Here is a 27,963-nt window from a genome sequence, read left to right as displayed (position 1 = left end):
TTAACAGAGTAGATGAAAGTCATGTTGCACAAAACAGTCTTAGCCTCGTTCCATAGACACAGTGATTAAATGAAAGTGATTTTAGGAGTCTGCATTTCATTTAGACTCAGTGAAGTCACAGAAGCTTAGAAATAATTATTTATAATCACATACTACATCTTTGTTTCTCACAGGGGCATAGCCTTTTTATTTGAAGCCTGCTGTTCTTGAAGAATAACCAAACCTCATTGTGTCAGTTAACTTCTTTTTATAATCGTTTTTTTTAATTGGTTTAGCTACTTTGCTTCTCTTAAAAATACTGCTGGGCTGCAAACTGTGAAAGTAAAGTGTCTGGATTTCTTAAATGTAGTTTATCCTTTAATAAGAAGTAGGAATTTGCATTAAAGAAACTACAGCTTTCTTTGATACTTCTGCTTTAGTTAGGAGGCTACTGATGTTTCTCTTCATAAAGTTACTCAGTTCACATTCTGACATAGAGTATATGAGAAAATTTTCATTCTTTCCTGGGTTTTGTTATAAATACAAATGCTTTGGCATTTGAAGTCAGATGTTCAGAGTGAATTAAGTTACTGGAATATGCAAAATGAATACAGAGCAAACCTATTATGTTCAAGTTTGTGTCTCAGTCTTTTACAGTTTTCAACATGTAAGCATGAGAGTTATGCAATTCTGCAGGAGAAACAATTAATTTAAGGTTCATTATTACAATAAAAGAGACCTCTATGAATCTTGATTTTTATCTTTCTTAAGTCAAAGCAGCTTAACTGAAAGTTTGGCACAGAGGAAAATATTCTTTTCCATTGTAGAGAAGTTCATGTATATATTTGTTGATGCTGTTACTGATTTGGGCAGGGTGAATGTGTGTTGGTGTCCATTTTTTTTGCATAAATGCTATATTTCCTACATCAAAACTAAAAGCAGCCTTTTAAAAAGAAATTATTAATATCTAGGCATGTACAAAAATCCTTGATTTCAGGAAGTCTTCTTTTAGATTAATCATTGTGTTTTCTGATGGGTGTGTGTATGTCTGTAATGGATAGAAGTTTTGATACTTCCTTTTCCTGTTCTTCCAGAATTACATTCAGATCCTTTAAGTTTCACATAATGGCTTAAGAAAAAAATTATGTGCTCAAGGTCAAGGGCAGTTGGGAAAATCTTTTTGTAGCAGAGCAAATTGCAAATATCAAAAATCAATCCATACCTGCGTTTGTTTTTTTTTATTGGGGATATGCTAGAGGAAGTGTTACATGGTACTGTCTTTTTGGCTGGAGTATATAGTTCTCTGCAAAGTTAACACCATCCATCTCTTTTGCCTGCATTTTCAAAGGTTTTCAAAGGCATATTCCCCATAACAAATACTGTGCTCTTCATCCTTCTGGGATTCAACTATACAGCATGCAGTCCAGTCAGGGAAGCCTAAGCTCCAGCAAGAAGCAAGAGCTCAGAGCTGAGCTCTAGATTTGTGCTACTTACCTCTAACTGGTGCCTTATGAAACTTGAAAGTATCATAATATTTGTGTCTGCCCTTCTCTGGTGACATGGTCATCCTATGGTCCAGAACTCACATTTTAAGCAAAAGGGTATCCAGACATGGTGTTTGATTCTTGCCCAGGCTTGCTTAGCTGCCCTGAATCCTTTTTCTTCCTTAGGAAGTGCCATAACCATGTTTCCATGTGTTTGCCAACTTTGGAGACAGCAGTACAATGTCTTTCTGGTGATCTTACTCTGCCATGTGCAGAAGAGTCTGTCTGCTCTTCTGGGGCTGCAAATTACAGCATACAAGAAAACTGTCTTCCAGGTCTCCTTTGCAGTAGTTATTGTCACTAAATGCTGTCTGTCTCCACAACATTAACCTTTCTTCCTAGTAGCAGTAACCCTTAGCAGAAGTTTTACTGGTAGCAGAGTGCCTGTTACTGTAGTTCAATGTGGGTCATGATAATTTCCTTTCTGATTTCTTTTCCCAAAAATACTTCAGTGTACTTCCTGTTGGAGATAAAAATCATAACTTGTCTGAATAAATGTGGAGGCCGCTTGCCAAAGAGTGTGTTCATAATAAAGCAGCTGCTTCTTGCAGTTTTATTTCAATTTTTTACTATTGGTTTTAAATAGAAGGCACAAAGCTGTACAACTGTTCAAGCTCACAATTGATAACAGCTTTAAAATTGTGCATAAAGTGATTCTTAGAATGGTTGCTGCTTTAACATGTAGTATAATAAAAATAATTATATGCACAGTAGGGTCATCAACATTTATTAACATGTAGATTATGAAGATAGCTTTGCTCTGGCGAGTGAGCATTTCAAGGCCAGGCTAAGCTAAAGCACTTTGGAAATTCTGCTCCTTTTTTATGTAGAGTCAGTCAGTATCAGCTAATTCATTGACTGAAGTTGTACTTTCATTCTGTCAATTGAAAAGTAATGTGCGGTGGAATCCCAGAATCACAAAATTGTTAGGGTTGAAAGAGACCTCTGGAGATAATTTAGTCTAACCCCTTGCCAAGGCAGGAATGCCTTGGTTTTGGTAGGATTTTTTTGGGAGTCTTGAGTCTGCATTTACAAATACACTTGGTTTCATGTTTGAAAGAATAGGGATCAAAGAAGAACCATACACCTGGAATAGAAGATTGGGAACTTTGAGTTTTCCCTTTAGCTTCAGGAGAAATTAATTTTACAGTCTTGGATCAGCACTCAAAAAGGCTGTGCATCCTACACAGACGAGTTCTGTCTTTGTTACTGGGCAATTTAAAATGCTAAAGGAGTGTGTTAAGAGAAGTCTTCATCTTAAAGTTTTATGTGGTCCTTTACAAAATCTGGCCTAGGTCAGAGTGTGTTTTGAAGATACAACCTGAGACTCTTTAACAGAATGAGAATTTTCTTTGTAAGGACTGAGGGAAGAGAAATTTTGTTTGCTGTCACAATCACAGTCCCCATTGCTGCTGAAAGTTGAGCTACCATGTTTTTAGATTGGTATGAATTTGAGTGCCAAAATACTGTGCCTGGGAAATGTGTTCTTGCAGGCCCACTAAGATGATGAAGCTGTCAGTAACTGAGATTGGGTAATCATTTGCTAGCTAACAGATGCTTTTTTCTTGTCATCTGGAAACAATGAAGTTGCTAATGACTGCTACCATTTGAGTGTCTGAAATCAACCAAGAATCTTCAACAAGGGAGCATCTACTTTATAAAATCTTCCAAATACTTTTCTACCCACACCCATATGTCAGATTTAAGTTTAAGAGATCTAGTAGAGATTGCAGCATTTCCTGTTCTGTTCATTGAGTATTTTTATTTTTGGGGAAGGTTCAAATCTTTCAATTTCTTCCCTTTTCCCCATTGTCTTCTAATCTTTCCTAGTCTTACACCTTTTATTTTTCAGTGAGTAGCATTAAATCTTGAAGGTGGAGGCTCAGAAAAGAGTCAGTCATATGCTTGCTCTTGCCACTGAAAGGCAAGATCATCTATCAGTAATAATTCCAGGAGCTGGCGTTTTGGTTATAGAACATCAGTTTCAGATAGCTGAGGTTTCAGCTAACTGCTGTTCCTAAGTAAGCCCAAAGAGAAAGTTTTCCTGGAATCAGTGCAAGTTTGGGGTTAAGTTTTCTTCACTTAGAGTTGGTTGTACTTAATTTGTGAAAATAGAGTTCATGTATGAGGTAGGACCAAATTCAAAACTTGGGAATTGAATCTGTGTTTTGGTGTCTGGAATGATTACTGCTTGGTGGGTATATATACTGATATTTAGACAAAGATTTTTGAAGATGTATTACACACTTCTTGGAGGAGTAGCTTTTTTTTTCACTACCCAGTACTCATTTTGAAGTATTATTGGTTATTATAATCTGATTGTGATAATTGCACTTTATTATGGGTTTTAACCCCTTTCTGCGTAACTCCTTGGACATTGCATTGGCTGGCAAACAGTGGATGCCAGATAACTCAAGGTATAATAATACCTGACTGCTGCCAGGTGTGTCCAGAAGTAAGTTAAGTATTGAGTCTGTGGCATAAGACAGTAGTGGTATTTGAGGCTTTTTCAATATCTTCAGCTTTGATTTTTTTTTTGCACACTGGCGTAATAGGCAAGGCAGAAATGGACAATTGAGATCAGAAGTAGAAACACTTTTGTTTTGGCATTCTGTATAAAAAATTTTGGTTTTCAAAACTTTTTTCAATTTTCCATTGGCAAGAAGAACATTAACACACATCTTTCATTAAATGTGGGAGAGGTTTGATCCTGGCAATGTTCTACCAGAAGGGACTGACATTAACTTTGTGTAGTTTCTATTAAAGTGGTTGTTTAGTCAGGACCTCATTGTACTCAAAATGTCAAGATTGTGACATCTTCAAACGTTAGCCAGAGTAGGGGGCTAGTTCCTCTGGGGAGGCTGCCTTAAGGCATTATAGTCTGTTACTACTGTTTTTCTGAGGGGGTGGATAAGTATCATGCTTTTTTCAAAGGACAGAACTATGACAGAGTGACTTCCGGCCACCACCCCACCCCCTCTCCCCACTTTGGGCAGTGACAATATATTACAAAGTATTTATCAGAAGGCCTTCTTCACATACTTTTCATCCTGGGGTGGGGTAATGGGGACATTGGGCATGTTCAAGGAGTAGTGAGAATGAGAAGTTGATCTTCTCCCTGCAGTATATTAGTGTCAGCTGTTCCATCCATGAAGAAATATCATTGCTTTGTCCTGCTAGTATGTATCTGTATTTGACTGAAATGAAATTAAACTTAGTTTCAGAGGTTGTTTTGTTCCACCCCTCCAGCAACCACATTAATCCTGTATTTCAACTGAATGTGGTAATCCTTTGTGGTTAGTATGAAACATTGTCTCCCTCTGATAAAGCTGGAATCTATCTCATGCTGCCGCTGCATGCTCTTAGTCCTAGGTTCCATATAACATCTTCACAAAGTACTTGGAGTTGGACATTTTCTCTGGAGGTCATCTGGTTCAGCCCCCTGCTAAAGCAGGGTCTCCTAGAGTTGAGTTTCCATGATCATGTTCAGGCAGCTTTTCAGTATCTCCAAGTACAGGACTTTGTAGCCTCTAAGGATAACCCGTGCCAGTGCTTGCTAATACTCACTGGGGAAAAAAAATTTTTGCTTATGTTCCATTCTGTGTCCGTTGCCTCTGGTCCTGTCACTGGGCAGCAGTGAGAAGAGCATGGCTCTGTCCTCTTTGCACCCTCCCTTCAGGAATTGATATTCCTTATTAAGATCCATCTGAGCCTTCTCTTTCCCAGGCAAAACAGTGTGGCTGTGTCTCTCTTCCTGATGAGCCGAGCGCTGGGCACAGCACTTCAACACTGGACACAGTGCTGAGCAGAGCGGAAGGGTCACCTCCCCCAGCCTTTTGGCCATGCTCTTCCTAATGCACCCACGGTGCTGGTCACCTTCTTTGTGGCAAGGGTCCCTCGCTGGCTCATGTTTAACTTGCTGTCCACCAGGACCTCTGGGTCCCTGTCTGTAAAACTCCTTTCTTGCTGAGTCTGGGTGTCCCCCAGCACATACTGTTGCCTGGGGTTGTTCTCCCCAGATGCAGAGGAGAACTTTTTGAACTTCTTGAAGTTCTTGTCAGCTCATTTGTCATGTAAGCCTGTAAAGGTCCCGGTGGATGGAAAAGACCCTCTGACATATCAGCCACTCCTCCCAGTTTGGATGACAGTTTGGTGTTATCTGCCAATGATTGGACAGGACAGGACTAGACTCAGTAGTGACCTCTGGAGTATACTGCTGGTCCTTGGCCTCCAAGCAGCCTTTGTGGCACTGACCACCCTCTGGGCCCTGCCATTCAGCCAGTTTTCTGTCTGCTCATCCAGCCCATACATTGACAGCTTCTCTGTGAGGATCATGTGGGAGATAGTTAAAGGCCTCTCTGAAGTCCAAGGAGGTGATGTGCACTGCTCTCCCCTTTTCTCCCAGGCCAGTTATTTCATCATATAAGGTTATCAAGTTTTTTAAGCTTGACATGCTTTTAAGCACGACTTGTCTTGCTGAATCTATACTGACTGCTCCTGGTGACTTTCTTGTTGTTCATGTACTTGGAAATGGTTTCCACGGTTAGCTGGTCCATCAAAAAAAATTCTGCTCTTTAGAAAATTTTGAGCAGTCTCTACACATCTTTTGATTTTTCTTATTACTTGTGTGAAAGTTATCTAATTTCATGAAATGTTTTCAAGGGGCTGTTCTTTAATTTCGTATTATTTTCATGTTCTCTTATCCTGCAGCTGAACTCACTGTTGGGAGTAACACATTTTAATTTCCTGCAGCTGTGAAAATCTGATGTTTTGTTATGAATGTGAGCTGTTGTAGTGTTAAATTTTAATTTACTGAAGTGTGTGTTTGTAGCACTGTATCATAGATTTCTTTCTTGAAATACCTTGTATGCTTGTCTCTCTTCTCCCACTGGGCAGGGAGGAAATAGCACAGGAATCCTGGATGATACTGGGTGTCTTGGGGGGGAGGAGGGTGTGCAGGCTTTGCAAATAAGCATAGATTTGGCAGGACTGATTGAAATGCACTCAGCAAAAAAGCCTTGCTAAGAGCCCTTGTGCAATGAAGCCACTTGTGCTTGTCTGTGGTGTGTATTGAGATAGTACTTTGTAGCCAGATATCAGTTAAAGAACCAGTTTTTTGAATTACAAATGGAAAACTCAGCTTACTGTTCATAGTGGCATGTAGGATGATAGTACAAGATTTTAAAGTGGTATGACAAAAAACAGTTCTAAACTGTTATGGAGGTTGTTATGATTTGCTGCCAGGAGAAGGGTTGTTTTAACTGGTCTTGTAGTCTGTATGCAGAGAGCGCTTCAGAGGAGACTCAGGAGGTCTGAAGCACTTAGTGGTGTGTTTCAATTTTCATGGTAATAGTCTGGCAAGAAGGCAATCACTGGGTGATTCTATAAAAGTATAGAGACATCTGAGATTTACCTGCTGAAGCTTTCTAAAAAGTACCACTGTTGAAAGCAGTCAATTCTTAGGAATTACTGAATTAAAAATTCTTAGGATATTCAACACACATACCCTGTAATTCTGTATGTCACGGTGGAAGGGGCAGTTTTGTGTGTCAGTCAGTGTCCTTTGTACTCCAAATTTCTGTGGCTTATATGAAAATTAACTCATCTCTTCTGCTTTCTTTTAGAGACTTGCTTTCAGTCTTTTTATCTAACTTGATCTAAAGTTATTTATATAATGCTTATTCCTTGGGTGTAATGACTTTTTGAGTGAAAAGGAAAACATGTACATGGAGGTGTGCGGTGTGTGAATTTAGGTATGAAGTTCTTGAAAAACAGTGTCAGTATGGTAGAGGCAAAATCTGCTTTATTTTCTATGTTCTAGTATAATTTAAAATAGTTTAAAATATAAAGAAAGAGAATGGAATGAAAGAGAATGGAATACACTGACTTTAGCTTCTTGCATTTGTGGTGTGAAAATAAGCAAAATCTTGTACCTTGCCATATTGTGGCTTGCAGGAGTAACCCCACCCTGCTGTGCCTCACAGCTCGGTGATGCCCATCAGTGAATCAGAGCTGCAACTGTAAGCAGCACTTTGGCAAATGAAGTATCCCCAGTGGGCTTCTTTTTCAGGTCTTCTCTGTGGGAGTGGGAAGGAAGGAAGAGTGGGTGTGTGGGTAGGGACTAGCTGGTTCTTTCACAGCTGGTCTGTAACTAAGCCTTTTGATCCCAGGCCTTAAAACAGCATGGTTCTCATCTTTGGTGTCCAGCTATTGTAGCCTAGCTGATGCATGTTTGAATTTAAGTGACTGTGATTGTCTAGAGTTAAACAGTCTTTACTCTGAGACCCTAGAAAATGGTATCAGGTAACACTTGGGCTTTGTATGTGAAATGATGCAACATTTTTTGCGATTTGGAATGCACACAAACTACAAGCCGCTTCCAGTTCTGATTTTGGTGTTGGCTCAAAGGAGTTGTGTGGGGCTGATCAGCTTCTGAAAGGTGTAATTTTGCAAAGCATTTTTTTGCTTGATACACTTGTAGTGTGTTTACTTTTTAGGGTGAGAGTCTCAGGGAGTGTAAACCCTTCTACACACTGCATACATCTCTGAACTCCTTTTTGAATTTTTTATTAATTCTGGTTATGTGGGTGCATGCAGATATATGATGTCTTCCTCCCTATGAGTATCTTCTGTACTGCAGCATCTTGAACATAGTTGAGGTTGGCTCAGGAAGCTGTGTTGGCCATGTTTGAAATCCATGTCGCATACTGAAGTTTCCAGGTGGCTCACAGCTGTAAGATACTTTCTACATGGTTCAAGAGAGTCCCCAGAGCTTGAGGTGTGATTTTTGTGTAGGAGGTGATTGTGTCTACTTGGTGTTTCTGTTGCTGCAGGGAAAGGCAAGACTGCAGAGTCAGCAATGCTTACCAGTTGGTTTCCTGCCCTAGCTGGGGATTCGGCTTACACCACAGCCAAAGCCAGCCTGTTTTTCTGATCAGTCACACGATGCAGCCTTGGCATGGGAAAGGCACTTAAGTGCCAGTGGCCTCTTGAGCAAAGCCACTGCTTGGCCACCATCATGTTGCCATGGTCTGTTTGGGCTACATGCTCACCACATTTCTGAAAATCATAGTCAACATCTGTTGAATTTGGTATCCAGATTTGAATATAAGAAAAATTGAGGTACTGCAAAGCACTGTGCCTGTAACTTGGTTTCACTATTTGAAAAATAAAGCCAATTGTTCTCGCTGAGGGTCTTTGGACTGAGCTGGTGTATTTTGTGACATCCTGTGGCTTGAAGGTGAGTAGTTTATGTAGCTCTGCTGACTGGTTTGGGATTCTTGTATTCCCTTAGGTACAACATTGATCCTGGCTTGTACTGTCCATTTTTCTCTCTTGGGGCATGCATGGAAGGTTTGAACTCTTTGTTCAGTCAGCTCCTAGGGATCTCTCTCTATGCTGAACAGACAAAGAGAGGAGAGATTTGGTCTGAAGATGTTCGAAAGTTGGTAAGTATTCTTGTTCCCAGCATCTGAAATCAAAGGGAAGATAAACAAGGTAGTGTGTTCCTGTGAGCTATGAATCAAAAACACAAACTAGTTGTCTAATTTTACTTGAAGTTAGACCTCAAGAGCTTTATCATCTCTTTAAGTGCCTTTTGGATGTTTGATATTTTATGGCCTTTTAATAGCTTTGTGTCAAGGAAGCCTGAATCAGAAACAGTTTCTGTTTGGAGATTATTGTTCACCTTTCTTAATGGGCCCTTGTTAGTTTTAGTTTCAATTTGTAGATGACCACAGATGACTAGAATGCTGGAGGTGTGTATCCTAGCTGTCATGTGTCTTTGTCTGATTTTTTTTACTCTTTAAGTCATCTGTACTTTGAGATTGATTTTCACTTTTATTTTTCTGCCCTCTTTTTAGGGGAGGGTGGAAATCAAAACTTGGGCAGTAACTTACTCCTCTGGTTCCCAAGTTCCTCTGTTTTCTTCCTACATTTATTCATTGCCAGATCTTCTCCACTGCTCTTCTATCCTCAGCCTCCAGCAAGAGATGCTGTTCTTTATATACTGAGGGTCAATTTATAATTATTCCTTACTTTTTCTATTTTTATTTCTGTGGTCAGTCAGCTTCTGTTTGTCATTTGTGGGCTTTTTTAACACTGAAAGTACTTTTAATACTAATCTGTGACTAGCTAGTTTTGAGTGAAATGCAGAAATGTCTGTAGTTTGAGATACAAGATGTGAATTTTGTCCATATATTTATTTTCAATAAAATTAAGAACAGAATTTATAATAGTTATTCCCAGTTCGTTTATTACTTCATTATAGGTCTTGAGATTAGAATATTATTTCTTCAATTTGCACGTTATCAGTGCTTTCACTATGGAAATGATACTCTCTTTTTCTTCAGGCTGTTGTTCACGAAACTGAAGGTTTGCTAGGGTACATCTATTGTGACTTCTTCCAGCGACCTGATAAACCCCATCAGGTAACATTTATGATCTGACTTCAGCTTGGGTTTTATATAAGTAATGACTGTAGCATTAGTGCTATTTGTGTTCAATATAAATTTAGTAAAACTTGCCTCATTTTAAAATAAATTTAAACAGGGAATGCTTGTAACTTCATGTGTGGGTTTAGGTAAAATATTTTTTAGAGCAAGCTTTCATTTAAAAAAACACCCAATAGGCCGAACTCAGACTCTTTGTGGTACAGAATAACAGGTGCTACGAAATGTTTGGAGAACTCTGCTTAGAGAAATGGTAGATATTTAAACACTTGTTTTCTGGCCTACTGTTTACAAGTAGAAACAATCTGACATTTATACTTTCTAATCTTTACACTCAACTAACTTTTATTCTAAATTCTCTTTATAACTGTAGATGGTTCTAACTGTTGTGGCTCAGTCACTACGTAGTGCCAGTATATTTGCAATAGGATGCAGTACAGTAGACACTTCACTCAGTAGCAGCATCTGCAAATTACCACCTCTAGTGAGGGGATGAGTGGACAAGCTTTAAATCTACATTAGTTTGATATATAACTCTTTTGCTAGTAATTCACAATATATTAGTAGTGCTGTGTGGTATATTTTATAACGAAGTTACTGCTGAAGGTTGAGGAGAGAATTTAATCTGTGCATTATGGATTGGGCACATCAGTAAATTTCTTGTCACTAGTGATACCTGTTAGAAAGTTTGAATGGTTTTGATAATTCTAAAACACGAAGAAATAATTTTATTTTCTAAAAGCAACACAGCCTTTCCTTTATGGAATAAAGTAGTTTCTGTATGAATTTGAAGTATATGGTAAGGATGGAGAAACAGTGTTGTTCAATAGCAGCACTGAATTCTACTTGTGTAACTGAGTATGTGTTCTGATTTGATTTAACAGTTTAGTTTAATTTAATCATTGTTTTAATTTCACTGATATACTGACATTGCCTGTCCATGTTTGCTTTTACCTCGAAAAGGACTGTCACTTTACAGTTCGAGGAGGCAGGCTAAAGGAAAATGGAGAGTACCAACTCCCTGTAGTTGTTCTTATGCTGAGCCTTCCCAATTCAGCAAGGGGTGCACCAACGCTACTAAGTCCTGGAATGATGGAGAATCTGTTCCATGAAATGGGACATGCTATGCATTCTATGCTGGGAAGAACTCGGTACCAACATGTCACTGGTAAGAAAGTTAAAGTTGTGATTTTTTTGTTTTAGTCAAATGTTTAATTTCCGGAAGAAAGGTGTAGGTTAAAAAAATAAAAATAGAACAAAACAAAAGAATAAAAAGAGTATGAACCAAAAATGGTTGTCATGTTAATAGTTCTATACCCTTGATGATTTGAGAATACAGTATCAGATCTGCAGATATTATGTAAAACTCAACAAAACGCCATTTGAATATTCTTTTTCTAATAAGAATTAGGTGTGTGTACCTCTTCTTTATGTACTGTTGATCTTTACTCTGTTGGTGGTATCCACTCTTTCAGGTTTGTCTTATGTGGAGTTCATAATCATTGGAATAGTTGGAGGTTGGGAAATAGATTGTACCTACTGTAAAACCACATTGAATCCTGGGTCAGAAATGACTTAAGAAAATGAATGAGGGAAAATTAGTGAATTAGGTCTTGCAAAGAGTAGTGAGGGTATTGGCTGGCAGGTCTCTGGCTTCTGTAACCTTCTGCAGTTGTGGCAAACAGGTTCAAATGCCCATGCTGGCTAAGGCTGCTTGGCATGCTACTTTTTGTACCTGTGGACAGCTTGGTATATTCTTTTCTATAATAGTGTACTAGAAATCTCAAGTGCAGTAGACATTTACTTATTAAAAAAAAACCAAAAACAAAACCAAGCTACAAAACAGATGAGATTGTGAATCCCTTGTCTGAAGAATTAGTTTTTTAATATGTTTTACCATTTTTATGCTAATGATACGAAGGGGTGTTAATGTTAATGTTTTATCAATAGTTACCTTTGCACCCAGTGGCAAAATACTCTTTTTTTTTAAGTTGTCCATTTAAAATTAAAGTTGACTGAACTATTTTATAAGTATGTCACTACTAGACATTGTTAAAACAGATGAACACTGCATAATTCCTTCAGTATAAGCTCTGAATAGAATTTGGGACAGCTAAGGACTCTCCCCCACTCCTTCACTCATATAGCCTTGCTCATCTTGAGCTACAGGAATACTTATATGCCCAAAATAGCCGCTTTGGAGTGAGTTCTCCGCTTGTGCTGAATCATGTGTTTCTGCATGTCAAACTCTTGAAGGGTCAAACTCTTGAAGGGGCAGGAAGCGTCTCATTGTGAGGCTCAGATTTTCCAGGAGTCCCTGTATATGGTTTCTGTGTTGCCTTAGCTTCAGGCAGTCCTGCATCCCAGAGGATTTCACTCCAGATCTAGCATTGCAAAAGCAGCATTGGAGGTTGGAGGTCAGTGGTGTTGTTTCTGCAGAGAATCCTTTTTTAATGGATTTGGAATGTGTAAAAATCAAAGGGCTCATCCCAGAGATGTCTGTTAGGGGCTGTCTGCTCTCATGGAACACGAGGGTGGTAAAGTATGGAAGCAATATTACTACAGGCTATTGTGAGCACAAAAAAAATTGGCATTCTAGTTGAGACGAGCTGAGTAATTTGACATCTTTCCTGCTCTCTCTTGCCTTACTTTTCTTTAATTCAGAACTACACAGTGCAGATCATGCATTTTCAGAATATAAGGAGAATTTTTGCTACCAAATGGATTTTTCAGCAGTGATGCACAAACAGAATCACAGTTTTATGTGCCAGTGCAGAAGTGCATGTAGCTAATGTGTCTGTGAAAAGGTCCAGTGTGATTTGAAATTACATCAGAGCTGTATCTAACAGCAGTAAGTATTAGAATGGTAAAGGTACTGGTGAAACCTCATGCAGTGTTTGGGCATGTTCATTTTGTGTGTCTAGTCTGAAGGTGAATTCAAACTGCAGCAGGTACAGTGAACTAGAATGGATAGTTTCTTAGACTTTATCTTGCCTTTGGATAATGATGGCTCAGAGAGAATATAGTTTCTCTCAATAGTAGGTAAAAAACATTGTGATAAATTCTATTTATATTAAAGAGCAGTATCAGTCTGAATCACTGAGTGTAAACAGATTGTAAGTTAAGATTAAAAATTAGAGAAAGGTTTGTAGAGGTCAAAGGAGTGATTTTAAAAACCAGTCTTCAAATAATAGTAAAAGCAGACTAGGATTTAAGACTGATTCTGAATGTTGACGTTGTCCCTGGCAGACTGGGATAGTGGCAATGACCCAGTGGTTCCACTATGAAAGCAACAACTTTTCCATTGCTAACTTTAATATAGAAATTAGAAATTCAGCTTTGATTTGGCAGTATGTTACACTTTAATATAGAAATTAGAAATTCAGCTTTGATTTGGGAATATGTTACACTTTTTACTAACTTCTATTGGGTAAGATACTGATAAAGATTAGAGTAAATAAGGTTTTTGGGAAAGTGCTTTTTGAAAATAGGAACAGCTGAGATATTACCTCATTGCACTTACATAGAACACGTCTTCAGTCTGCAAGAGTGTTCCTTGAATGAATGACTCGGTATCATAAAGTGAGGTTAATATAAAGCACAAGAAAGCTCAGCAAACAGATGGAAGCTAAAACTTGTTACTGTGAATGGGATTAAGGCAGAGTTTTATTTACATTGTAGTTTAATTTAGGTTTAGGACACTTAAATAGATTTGGTGTTTCATGTAGGGCCAGTTTGGCTACAGTCTGGTTACTTTAAAAAGGGTGTGATCCAGAGCTTTATAAGGTGCCTCACCCAGCTGTTCAAATATTTTGTTTTACTTTGTGATTTATAGTAAAATGTATAGGATTATAATGAAGCTTTTCTGGCAGTATGTACAATAATGGAAATAAAATATTGACTTAATAAATGAAAGAACATTAAAGTTCACCAAAAGTCCATACTGAAAGTTGCAAAACCTTTTGGGAAGAGTTAACTATTTTTTAGTGAAAATAGCAGATGCTAATGTGTACAATTATTCTACCTCTAGGAACCAGATGTGCTACTGATTTTGCTGAAGTTCCCTCAATTCTGATGGAGTACTTTGCAAATGACTATCGAGTGGTTAACCAGTTTGCAAGGCATTATAAAACAGGACAGGTAGGCAATAAATGTAAAATTTTGAAAATAGGAAAAAATGTATGTAGGAAAAGAATCATCTTTACATGTGTTATTAATTAATAATGTTTAAGTAGAAATAAACAATGGATAAAGTTACTTTAGTAATATAATTTCATTTATTCAGAAAAAATGTTAATATTGTCATTGCAAAAGAGATAAATGTAATCTGTGTAAGAATACTAGGTTTTTATATCCTAGGTTCCAATTACCTATTTAAAACTTTCAGCCTTTTTTTTTCCTACAAGGTATAGTAGGTGCACAACTTCTGTGTGAATCAATTTGTTTGGAATGATTTAATATAATTACAGGTAAGTTATGACAAAAATAGCATTTGTCATTGAACTCTCCAAAGTCTGTCTTAAAATAAAGCTCAGGTAACCAATCATGGATGTAAATGGAAATGATCTGCAGTGTTTCAAAATTTCCATTTTTAGCACAGTGTAGGGCAGTGAGGGAAATATTTTGTGATGAAAAATATACTGTTCTATTTAGGATTATATTAGGATTCGTTAGATTCTGCCACTCATGAATTTCTGCATTAAAACTCTGATGCCATTCTTACATAAGTTCTTTATCAGTCTGTTGCAAGGATTTGCTTTCTGTGGGGTATTTGGAAAGTAGTGCTCTTTGGAACAAGGCGACTTTTGGTGGTCACTTTAAGACATGGTGATAGACAATGATTTATATTTATACAGACATTTCAAAAATTCTTCCTAAGTTGTGTAGTGTTACACTTCATTGGAGCTTCTTATGCAGTACTAAGCATTCAGTGCATTTGAGTATTATGGAAGTAGAATTATGTTTGCCTCCATTGAACAGTTAGGAAAATATGTTTTCCAACCTCTATTTTAATAGATACTGTCTGAGAAATTTGCTCTGTAGTTTTTCTCTTTTTTTTTTTTTTTTTTTTTTTTTTTGCAAGAGGGCACAATCCTTTCTGCAAAATTGATTGCACTAAGAAAGGTCTCTTTGAAACCTGGGAATTAAACTGAGTTCAGGAGTGTTGATCATTTGTCTACTTGAATCCACATACAGAAATAGGACTTTCTGATGTTCTCTATAAAGTTCATGTCGTGTTTAAACAGTGTTTTAACATGGAGTTAATCTGATTGCATATGAGTTCAGAGAATGAGCTTCACTAAAACATCTGAAAGAGATTTGTGGAACATTATTTATGGCTTTGTATTTTCAAAATGACTTGACAAATCTAAACCATGTTTAGTTTCAGTGCAAGAGCTAAGAACCAGACATTGTGTCCCATTTTGCATTTCCATAAACTACTTCTGTTTATTGGTGGTGAAATCTTCCCTTTTCAGACAGCAATTGAGAGAGATTTGATGTAAAAATCCAGTCATGAGGAGGGCAAGAATAGATTATGCTGGAAGATGAGAAGAAGAGCCTGAAACTGCTCTGTCACTCTTGAGAGCTTTAGATTACTTCCTTTTGATTGCTTTTTAAAAAATTTTATCCATTATCCAACATATATAAATCTGCTTTTGCTTATATTGGCTCATCTAAGCTGATTTTAAGAATCTGATATCAGATTTCTATGTTTGTCATTTAAATACAAATAGATTGAAGCAACTTTCCTGTTATGTATATGTTATGAAGTACTTTGACTTGAAAATCCCATCTCTTACATTTTCAACTTCACAAGGATCTTTTTGGGGCTTAATTTCTCTGCTTGTTCCCTGATTAATTATTTTGTTGTGCAGATAGGAAATGCAATTTTTTTTGTTTCTCCAGTTTTTGATTTATTTGGGAAAAAATGAGTCCACTTTACCCCCTTTTCAAGGGGAAGTAAGGAAGGTGGACAAAAGAGGTAGAATGTGAAAACTGTGAAACCATTTAATCAATATGTTGTTCTCTGTGAGAACTTGGATTAATTTTCTTCTTATGAATTAAGAGACTGAGCTTTTCTATGCTAGAAGGCTGCTAGAAAGCTGTGTTCTGCACCAGCTACACCAGCAGAGCTCTGCTGGATGTTGGCAGAAGGTGGACTTGCTACTGACCCAGTTTGTGTTAGAGGCAATGCAGATAGTTTGACAAAGCATCCTTCTATTGGCATTGCTGCATCTGCACTCTAGTTTTTGCGTGTAAACTTCAGCTGGTGTGGTTTCTAATATTTCTACTGAACGTAATTGCATCAGAAAAACTTGCCAGTGTAATCTCACCTTATATTAGCCACTGCTATAAAAGTCAGTTGTAGAAGGACTCATGTTTGAGGATCTGCACTTACAATCAGTGCTTATGCTTGTGGGAAGAGGAGGGGAAAGAGGTATTGTGATTATTAAAACATGTGAACTGTTGAAAATTGTATTTTAGTAGCATTGCAGGAAAAGAAATTGATGGGCAGACTTTCAAAGATGAGAGTTCATTTAGATGTAGATCATGAGGTTCTGGTCCAAAATATCTTGAAGTCTATAGAAAGCTTGTCTCTGCCTTCTGTCCCTTTTGAAAGGTTGTGGTGTTGAATGTTGAGGAGTGACAAAGCTTGCAAGCCTCCAGTCAAAAGGAGCAGGTCTTTTAAACTTAGTTGAAAAAGCTGGCCAGTACAAATCTATTTGTTTCAAGAAAATAACAAGCCTAGTTTTCCTTTCATCCAAAAGATGACTCAAACCAAAAAATCCTTGAGATAAAATGAATAAATAGAGAGGACTGTAATAATTGGTTACTAAAGTTGGATTACAGGTAATCTCATGAAGTCAAGTCATACCAAAATGGGGACATTACAGTACTTAAGCAGACAGTGTGCTGCATGGGTGCCATTCTGTATCACTGTGATTTTGTTTAATTTCTTTTATGAAGTGTAGAGATATGTGGTAGGTCTGAGCTAGATAATTTTAAGATTGTGTGTTTTTGAAGGCTCTCTTGAACAAAGGCCAGGGTTTCAGCTGTTCAAATTTGAACTGAATTAATTTTTCACAGAGATGGAATTACAAAGACAGTATTGTATTAGCCTGATTAAAAGAATAAGTCCACAGATAGTACAGTTGTAATGTGTTGTGATTACTACACAAGAGTAAGGAGTTAAGCATGCTTTGGAAAACAGAGAATTCTTTTCTTTCAGCCACCATGAAAAACACGCTGAAAAATTCATTCCAAGATCCTAAAGTTACTTAATGGAGAAGGATAGAAGAGTGGACTCAAAGTAAAGCATGTAGTGTTTAAATTATAAAATATGAATGGTTATTCAATGACATAGTTTTAGGCAAAGCCCTGTGAAGTCTTTTATTTAGAAGGAAGATGACAGTCTCATTCTGGTTTTATCAGAGAGTTCATCTTTCAGGAGAAGTGAAGTAAGAATGCCGATACCTTTTTTCAATTCAATCAGCTGCATATTAAGCAATTGCCTGAGATTGTAATAGAGCAAGGAGGAATAGTTTCTACTGCCTGAAACAGTACATGCTCCAGTTCAATACCTCAGTGTATCTGTGTGCATGACATTCACAGAAACATACCTTGGAATGGAGTTGAGATCTTTGAAAAACCCTCTGGAGTCAAATTCTGATTCCCTGAAATCTTATGATCACAAAGGTGTTTTGGGAAAAATAAGTGACTTCTCTATCAATTTAAATTCTTTCAATTTAATCTAATTTTGGCAATGTTTTTCTGGTGCCAAATTCTGCTTGGCTTGTGAATTATGATCACAACACAATTTTTGAGCCAGGTTAGTAACACTGATAGATTTAAGAAAGACATAAATGTTTTTTCCTCCTTTGCTTTTTTGTCAACAAGCGTAGTCATAAGAATGACTTGTACTTTATTCTTGATTTTAATCTGCTCAAACAGTAGAGCTTGCTCTTCAATGCATAGTAGATTGACATTGTTTGTTTGACAATCATATGACTACAAAAAAGTTAACAGAATTTTCTTGGAAATTCTTGGTAAAATTACCTGTGTTTTACTCAGTGTCTTGAACTTCCTCTTGAACTTCCTCATTTAATATAGAAGAAATATAAAATTGAAGTACCATTATGTTCAAAGAGTTGGTTTGACCTTTACTGGTAGGAGGGCTCTTGACTTCAGCACTCTTAAATGATAACTTTGTAAAATATCCATATTTGCTGTTGCTAAGCTTTTGGGTGTTCATGTCTTTAACATTGACAAATTACAGTTTAAGAATTTCCATCCAGTTTTCTCATTCTTTGCTGTATCCAATATACAGATGCCCCTAGAAGAAATCAGTTCTGTTTAATTTCATGTTGTACTAGTTCATTAGGGAAAAAAAAGCCTGTAAAAAGCTGCCAAAACTTTCTGATCGGTTTTGTGCTTAACCAAATCTGTTCAAAATTCTATAGGTTTCCTTGTTGAAACCATGTTATTGAAAACCTAGATGTGCTTCAGTTTCAAGATGAAAGGGCATTGAAGGATGTTCCATACTTGTGTAAGAGGATGAGACAGAGCCATTCGTAGAACAGGGAGGATAATTGTCCAACCAAAATACTTTAACCAATTGTAAATTTTTTTCTACTTTACTTTCTGCGTTATTAAATTCTCTGGTTCTATACCATGCTTGACTTGGTTCTATACCATGCTAACTTTTGACTTGTAGCAGAGGTTGCAAGCCTTAGCAAGTACTGCATAAAGCAGCTGTGCAAGCAGAATATTTTTCTTAGCTGCTTCAACTTTGAGATTCTAGAGTCAACTGATAAAATTTTCTTCACTTCGATGTAACTTCTCTAGAGCTGGGATTTTATTCTGTGAACATTGTTTGTCTGGAATTCATATCATTTGCAGAGAATCTAAACATATGGCTCTGCCATATCTGTAGACTTGCTTGGACTATTTCTTGAATGCTTCAACACACTATAAAACCATAGTTATGATTTTAGAGTGAAGTTTAATACTTAGCATCCCTATAACATAGAGATGCTAGGTATTAAACATAATTCTATATGTGTTGTACAACTTGTAGTACCTTTCCTAATATTTTAGCAAGAATGCAATTATTTTAACCATATTCCATTTGTTTGGTTAAGGAAGCTGCTAGGGAAAAAAAAAAGGAAGATATTTGTTAGGAAAAACATCTCTTGAAAAGCTTCAGCAAGTGGTGGAAGAAGCATAAGGTCAAGCATTCATAGACAGATTTTCTTAAAAATGTGGCATCAAAAAGTCTTTGGATGTTTTTTGCAGACATCTGGATGGAAAGTCAAAGGATTTTTTAATAACTACTTGAAAAGTGTTTCTGACTTTTCAGTATGTGGTGGCATGGATAATTGTATTGCCATATATGTGGAATAAATTTAACTTTGTTAAAAATTTCAAAGGTAGATATTTACTGTTCAGTACAACTAAATATTTTTGTGTTGGTTAGGGTAGAAGGTCTGATGTTGAAGTTATGAAAACCCAGTATTATTAAGTTCAGTATTATGAGTTATATGATGAGGGAGGGCTTTAACTGCCCCAGTCCATTCTTTATGTCTAAAAATAATAATAACATCTTTAACAGGCATATAAGGGAATATGGAAGCATTTTATAGAAAAACAAACAGATTTGGCTTAGTGATTTCTCTATTGCTATGTGGATTAATGCTGATATCTTAATTGGCCATTTAATGCTTTGTTCAGCAGATATTTCCTTCCTCAATGCAAAATGCAAGGCACTTCAAATGTGTTTTATTGGCATCAGGGTTTTCTTGGGGTTTTTTTGGGTTTTTTTGTATCTTCAGCCTCTTCTAGTAATTAGCTATTTAAACACAATTTACAAATAAACAATAAGTCTAAATGTGACCTGTTTTTTTTTTCAAGCCACTACCAAAAAACATGGTATCAAGATTATGTGAGTCCAAAAAGGTGTGTGCTGCAGCTGATATGCAACTCCAGGTATGTGTTTTGCATTCTAGTTTCTACTCTCTATTCAGCACTTACAAAACATGTTTTTGTTCTTATAATTTGACCAACCTTTTTATTTCAATGTAGATGTGTTATCTAAGTATATGAAAATTAATTCAAATTAATGTTTAGATTAATTTTTATGTTTGTTTTTCTGAACATATTCCGTGTTGTCTGCTTCAACCTGAATGCTTATATCTATAGGAAAATATCATGAAAACCACAGCTTTTGAAAATGGTTGGATTATCAGAATTCCCAAATGTAGTTTAAGATCAAATTCCTGAGTTAATGGAATCATTTAAGGAGAACTTGAAGTAGAGGAAGTATTGTGTACCTTGGACCATTAAAATATAGTAGGACTGAGAGATACAGGCTACCACAGTAAAATCAAACCAGCACATCTATTTACTAGAATGTGATTTGAGCTCTTTGTCTTCTGCAGCTCTAGCTAAAAGTGGCCACTTGTCACATCAAAATTGCTGGCTGAGCTGTAAGGATATAAGACTTCTCTCTCAGTGTTAGGAAAAGTAGCTAAATTCATAAACCTTTATTTTTGGTGGGAAGGTGTGATTGGTCAGTCATTTCTATAAACAGTCAGTGGTGCCATTCTTCAAAGGAAGTAAAGGAAATCAGAGTTCTAGTTAAAATGGTATTTGGCCTTTTTCAGTCCTGCAACAACAGTTCTCAGATGTGTACAGTAGCATTAGCATCCAGTCAAGTTTTTTTTACAGTAAGCATTTGGCTGTGCTTAGTGTGCTACAAGTTCTTGCTGTGTGATTTTTGTGATTTTGATTTCTTCTTTGTTTTGCCTTAAGCCTGAAGCATATAGTTTTTCCTTCTACAATTAACCTAGTGTTTAGGTGAGATAACTCTGCTAATATTAGGTTAATATTATTAACCTTCAGTGAAGGTTAGTTACTGAGATGTGAAAAGAAACAAATTTACAGATCTTTGGTATTTCTTCCTTTGAGAAGTAGCCAAATGATCACAACCCTGTCTACAAACATGAGTTGGGCTGGTTAATTGAAGTTGATCTGAAAGAGAAACTTCAATATTTGCAGTTTTCTCTGTGCAGTTACATAGAAGACTTTAAACTAATCAGAAACCTGGAGTGTGGACCTGTAAGTTGTATACATGTCATTTACACTAGTCAAAGCCAGACTGAACACTGTTTTCAGTGTATACATGTGGTTTTCCTTGGTTAAATTTAATGGACATTTGAATTGTGTTTTCAGTGCACTGCTGGCTGTCAGCAGCCAATGTTGGCTGGGCAGGTGCTACCTGTGGCTCTACCTCCATGGCATGAAAATATAACTGCACTCTCTCTACAGGTCTGATTTTAAAATGCACACTGCTGGTTTTGAAAGATTCTCATAGACATGTCTGATAATCCAGAAAGAATGTGGGCAAGAATATAAGTAATTAATGCAGGAGGTTTTTATTGGGAAAAGAAATTCTGGATTGAAATAAAATTTATACTGTGAATGCTTAATTGTGGACTTCTACTCATGGGGGCATAATACGTGTACAGATTAGTAACCACCAAAGTGTTGATCATGTCCTTTGACATGCACCCTTTCTTTTCTGGTGTCTCTGTCCATACAGCTATGTATCAGTCTGACAGATTTCTTTCAACTTTTTATATGTATTTGCTATCATCTTGTCAAGGTTTGAGACCAAGTTGGCATTGTGGAGGCTAAATGGGCTCATATATCAAGCAATATAAGTCAGAAAGATATTCACAAATGACATGGCCTCCCTGTTCTGTGGTACAGGAGAGAGTATTCCCAAAGGAGAAGTCATTGCATCAGTTGCTTGTGGTGAGGCTGTGCAATGTCCCTGCTGTTGTTGGCCCTCAGCTGCTCCTGGGGCCTCTTTAGAGTCTGTCTTGGAGTCATTCCAAACCCTGTGGCTCAAGAACACCCACTTCTGGTGGGCTCAAGTTCCCGTGGGTGCCTAACGATTGACTGGTGCTGGCAGTGATGCAGTGATTTAGCAGGCTGCTTGCCATCAAATTTTTCTTGTGTAAATTAAGTTAAACTAGTTTCAATGCATGCCAAATGACCGCAATGCCATACTGAGTAATATTATTCATTTCCTACTTTCAGCACTATGTTTTTGGAGATGCCAGGTGTAAAACCTGCAGAAGTGTGCGCTCATTTCAAAGAGACAAATTGGTAGAGCTGTTCTGTTGAATGATTCAAAAAAATGTCCCAGAGAAGTTGACTACATGGCAGATACAAAGCTAATGCATTCCATTTTAGAAGTGCATATTGTAAGTCATGCAAATTAAAAAGTGTCATAATTAAATGAAGCAAAATATATTTTAATTTGCAGATGCCAAAATATATACGTGCTGCTAGCTGTATACCTGAAAATACTGTGAATGATAATGGTAATACTGTTCCTTCAGACTTTGCAAAGACTATATTCTGCATTGATGGCTAGATGCTATGTTAGCTATATTTGACCTTTAAAAGTAGAAAAAATGCTGACAAATATTCCAGCAGTGTGGAAAACACCTGGAGGTTCTTCTTCTGTGGTCTGTTCAAAAAATAAGTCTATTGGCGCATGAAAGTAAGAAATATTGCTGCTTTTTCATAACTATAATACCTCTGAATTTTCTTTTAGGTCGTGTAATCAGTTACTCAGAAGGAAAGATAGGAGAGTCCATACATCTTCTCCTAAGGCTTTTGCCAGGCAGATTGAACCCCAGAGTCTTTCAGTCAGTAGTAACTTCACTGGAAAATGCCTAAGTGTGTGCATATTAATGCTATTAAGCAGACAAGGAGCTAGAAAGAACTGGAATCAAGTGAAACTAATAAATACCAATGTAAGTGCAAAATAGAGAGACAGTATGAAGAGAATGTGTCTTTTGAGAATGTGTTTCACTGAAATTAGAAATCATCTTCTATCTACTGCTTAATATAAAGTATTAGCTTGATCCTCAGCAGTATCATCTAAAATCCTGTGGTCCTGGGATGTGTTTCCCTTTCCCATTTCAAAGGCCTGTGTAAACACACAGAACTGTGGTTTGTAGATGGAAATGCATGTGGGTATAAAGTTCATCCAAGTTTATTTTCAGGGATGGCTTTTTTAACCGTGCTGTCCAGGTGGCCTGGCTCACGGCTTTCTTCCCGCACTGTACATGTGCCAGGATCAAGGGAGAGCTTATAGCTGACTTCAGTGACTCATTTCCCTGTCACCACATTGTTCTTTAGGCAGAACATTTCACTGGCCTTTAGTTGACATTTCCCCACTTCCTGGCTCTGAGTTGAGCTTTTGCTCCTTGACCACAAACTACTTCACTCCAAGTTTTACTTTAGAGAAGGTCCCCTGCAGTACAGATGCAGTTCCCCCATCTTGTGAAGAACACTGAAGAGCAACTGCAGACTGGTCCAAACAAAGATGGGAGATAGAAAAAAGGGGGTCAAGACTGTGCTGAAGCTTGAAGCTAAAGTCTGTTGTCAGATGTTGAGGTTCCTCATGTTTGATTTGCGTTTTGCAGAGAGGAGAGGGGAAGTTAGTGTGAAATGACTACTGCAGAGTTAAAAAGGTCTACGGTGACAGGAGAAAGTGACCTTTTTAGGACTATTACATGAGCTAATTTTCAGGTCTCTTCATGGTACTTACTGCAGGTCATACTCTTAGTCACCCTTGCTGTCATAAACCTGTAGCTTTTGTTAAACTGTGTAAAAAAATAAATAATGGGATTCTAGTGACTAGAAATGCAAAGCCATTGTAAAGCCTCTTTCTCAGATAAATAACAGTCAAGTATTTTTGCAGTCTAATGTAGATCTCTCTGTATATTTTTATTCTGAACAGATGCTTTCTGGCTACTCTGCATTTGTAGATGGACAATGTTGAGTGCTTACACGTCTTGTTCAGTGTTGCTACCTGGGACATAAAACTTGCTGTGTCGTTAATGGATGATTGTGCAAGTTGAGTCTTACTGACCTGTCTTGTCCTCATTAGCCATGGCTAATAAGGAGCAAGCAGGAAATCTAGGAGTAGCTCCTGCAAGTCACGGTTTATTCACCCCCCTGCTTATAACCCTCAGTTTTTCTTGGAAAAAACCCAATGTGCACATTTGTTATTTGCCAAGAGAGACTGTCAAAGGGTTTATCAGAATTCTGTATGTTACAAGACAGCTTATTCAAACAGAAGGATTATACTCCTTTAGAAACAGTCACAATTTTGGTGAAACTCCATGTTGTATTCCAGAACAAATAAAAAGATTCTGAATTCTGATAAATTATTTAGGAGTTCAGAATGATTTGTACTAACATTTCATAACAAAGAATCTTTTCTGAGTTTCAAGGGGTTGTGTTATTTATGTAACATAAAACATCCGAACAAGTTTTTTTTTCCATAAAATTTCATGGTTATAGTTCCTGGAACAGTGTGTTTATGTCATTGGGGGTGGTATTGCACCCCGGGAGTGTGACTGGGCCTGAATATCTAGCCAAATTATTTGCTTCGTTCCTTGCAAAAAAAGCTTTTTGAGGCTCCTTATTGTCAACTTTCCTATGAAGTGTGCTGACTACAGGATGACCTGACCTCTTCCCTTAAGCATCTGGATCCATCAAACTATTTAAAAATATCTTGTGTTGTAGAGCAGTGGGTATCCTCTGTGTTCCTTGCACTTCCACAAAATAGGAAATCTTCATACTAAAAAAAAAGGCTGCAGTCATTTCTTCTGTCCATGCCTGTTTCATGTTTTTTTGTTACAGTTCCAGAGACTCTGCTTTGCTGTCTTTGCTTGGAAAGTCTTTTTAAGGGTGCTGCTTTCCCACTCTCTGAACACCTCCGTTATTTGGTTATGCGCCTGCATTCTCTTGTAGTTCACATGCATAAAAATTGCTTATGGAGCAGCTCTTACTTCTGGCAAAGTACCCTCCTGGTGCAGTGTGCTTTTAGCTAAGCTTGCACTTAAGCAATTTATTGCTGTGGTGCTGAGAGCTAAAATAAAGATCAGCCTTAGTACTACACTGTTGCAAGGCTCTAGCAGAAACTCAGTGGCATCCTCAGCTCTGTGTAGTGGGCATGGTGCTTTTAGGTCAAAGGTTGCACTTGATAATCTTGGAGGCCTTTTCCAACCTCATTGATTCTGTAATATTCTTAACATAATTCTTATGTTCACTGCCTTAAGCCATAACTTGCTCCTGCAGGGGTGAAGTGTTACCATGGCTGCCTGTACACATCTTGAAATAGCTTATTTTGCAGTGTCCACTTAAATAACTTTAAAATAAATAACTTAAACATAGGAGTTTTTATTAAATTTAAAAATATTTAAAAATACTTTTCTTGAAAAGGGAAATTGCTGGAGGGCCTTAGGGACAGATCTTAATTTATTTAAAAGGCGCAGATAGTTTAGTATTCCCAGTGTCCTAAATGACATAAACATGGATTTACGAAAGGTCATGATGATTGTGGTCAGTGAACTCCAAAATCCTGTTTCTGTCCCTGTATAACATTAGTATGTTATACTAATTATAGAAGATTTCCAAGCCATCTATATTTAAACTATTCCCTCTCTCTAGTCCATCTCTCATGTTCTTTTCTTTGTGTCTTTTTTGGTTTTCATTTGCCAATAACATGTGCCAAAGACAAATGTGTTTTCTCTCTTCAGGTTTTTTATGCTGTCTTGGACCAAATCTACCATGGTAAACACCCTCTAAAAAAGTCAACCACAGAAATTTTAAAGGAAACACAGGAGAAAGTTTATGGATTGCCATATGTACCCAATACAGTGAGTAGCAACAGAATAAGTGTATAAACTGCACCTTTTCTTTGATAGCATAATAATACCCCTTCCTCTCCCTGACCCTTGCCCTGCACACTCATGTGTTTACTGCTGTATTGTTATACTGAAAGACTTTTCTTTCTTCCACTCACTTTATCCAGAGAGTAGGGATGTTTTTGTATAAATGTAGTCTTTCAATGATGAACTTCATTACCTTGCCTTTATTTTCTTAGTAAAGAAGGCACTGGAAACAATATATTGGAAAGAGAGTTTATTTGAGCTTTTCAAAGGCTTCTTAGGAAAGGCAGCAAAACACTGTACTGCAATTGGTATGTTTATGCTGTCAGCCTGAAAGTGTGAAGCAGGAAATGGAAGTGTGTTCTTCTGACTCTATTACTGTGACCTTTGTCATGTCATTTATACTTTCATGTATGATCTGAAAGTGAAGAAGTCTGGAGTTCTGCTGAGCTATCTAATTTTGATCTTCATCATCATGACATGTGTTTGTTCTGTACATCATATGACAGCCAAAGGTGTAGTTTGTATACGGCAGTCACGGGATTTCCTGGTCTGCGTGAAGCTGAATTCCTGCCTGGAGCCTGGCCCCCCCAGTCACTGTTTGACACCGTGGTCAGAATACCCAAATGCTTTTGCAGCTTCACAGGAAATGTACTTTTCTCCTTAGCAAACAGGAGTTCTCTCTCTCTCCTGAGAACGGTGTTGGGAGATCCATTTCCTTGTCATAACTGTACTGCCCCTGTTCACCCCTCCAAAAGAGTGTAACTTCTTGAAGTGAGGCTGTGATCATTTGCAAGTGGGACAGCAGGTTTTGGCCTGGAACTTAATCCCAGCAAAATATACTGTGAACTTCTGAATAGTCATAAAGTCTATATTTAGACTTTATATGTATTGAATGTTTATATTTATTGAATGTAAAATTAGTGTCAAGAACTGTAAGACAGTTTTAATTTCAGTAAAACATTGTGGAAAATTGCATTAGGATAACATCAGTACTCTGTAGAGTATTTAATATCTGTAGTTTGTCTTGCTGTCCTTTGCCGTTCCTCCTTCCAAACTTGAGACATGTTCGCATGTTTAATTTGTAGTCCAGATTAAAAAAAAAAATAAAAGCCTTGAAATAAAGGTTGGGGTTTTTGAGTGAAAAGAATGTATTTCTTCTTTCATTTGATTTCAGAGCTAGACATTGAAATACAGTAGTAGGGACCAGGGTATTTTTTTTTGTCTGTTATTTGGCTAAGTACTGAGAGAGCTGGCAGAGAAAACAAAGTGTTTTGATTATTTGAATTTATCTGTTCTCTCTGCATGTAGATTCCATTACGTATTGTTAAGTCAGGCTTCTATATCTTAAGTTAGTGGTGTTGGATAAGAGTATTTCTTCCTTAGTGAAGATCTTCACTGCACTAATGTGTTTTTTCTGTAGCACCATTGTCTGTCAGGGCTGCAAGCATCCATTATTATCTCTTCCTGAGGAACCCTAATTCTCTTTTACTGCTCTTGACAGGCAAGTAAACTCAGTAAATATTCTCTGAATGTACTTGGTTGGGCTTCAGTTGTATTGTGTAGACTTATTTTCTGGAGTAGAGCCAAAGCATGTGTCTTCTGTCATTCTAGGCACAGCTCAGATAATAGGACAATTTGCATGTGTCTTTTTGTTACAGTGCTTTCAAAATGAGGCATATAGACTACACCTAGTAAGTAAAGGCTGCTGCTACACCTATGGGGTGTACCTATTTAAGGTAAACCTAAGCATCACGTGTTACGTGCCAGCAGTAGGAGGGATAGTGCAAAAGAGGCCCTGTTGAGAGATAGTGGAAAATAAGTCCTGTTGAGGTCTGCATTTGCCATTCAAACAGATTTTGCAGGCACTGGGGCAGCAGCCATTGCACACAGCCGTGTTTGCATTGGCTGCTTTGATGCAGACGAGCACGGGAGCTGGTGCCACATGCAAGGCAGAAAGGAACTCAGATGGAAGCATGGAGAAACAGCACCCCACTAGACTTTGTTTGTCTGAATAATGCAAATCTCAATTTCTGGCTGGCTATTGCTTATCTGTTCAAAAGTATACAGAGTTTACTGCTGGCTCCTGGAGGATAAAATTCCGCTGGGATTTCATTGCTCTGTTACTGAATCCAGAAGCTGATGATTGCCAGGAAGGGGGCAAGGAAATGTATCTGCCTGGTTTTGTAGAGTCCAGCAGTATTTGTTGCCAGAGGAGATTAATGTTAC

The 27,963-nt window shown here is 37.5% G+C and overlaps 1 protein-coding gene across 1 annotated transcript in view; it reads left to right on the top strand.

Moving 5' to 3' along the window:
• LOC119699262 (mitochondrial intermediate peptidase) overlaps positions 1 to 27,963 on the top strand; it is a 66,508-nt gene that overhangs the window by 19,216 nt on the left and 19,329 nt on the right. The window contains exons 11-16 of the mRNA XM_038132511.1: positions 8,818 to 8,971; positions 9,875 to 9,952; positions 10,937 to 11,141; positions 14,004 to 14,113; positions 19,886 to 19,960; positions 25,603 to 25,722. Coding sequence (XP_037988439.1) covers positions 8,818 to 8,971; positions 9,875 to 9,952; positions 10,937 to 11,141; positions 14,004 to 14,113; positions 19,886 to 19,960; positions 25,603 to 25,722 — 742 coding nt within the window. The remainder of the gene's footprint in view (positions 1 to 8,817; positions 8,972 to 9,874; positions 9,953 to 10,936; positions 11,142 to 14,003; positions 14,114 to 19,885; positions 19,961 to 25,602; positions 25,723 to 27,963) is intronic.

This window comes from Motacilla alba, chromosome 1 (genome assembly GCF_015832195.1).
Source record: "Motacilla alba alba isolate MOTALB_02 chromosome 1, Motacilla_alba_V1.0_pri, whole genome shotgun sequence".
Lineage (NCBI taxonomy): Eukaryota > Metazoa > Chordata > Aves > Passeriformes > Motacillidae > Motacilla > Motacilla alba.
This window is presented reverse-complemented; position numbering and strand designations above follow the sequence as displayed.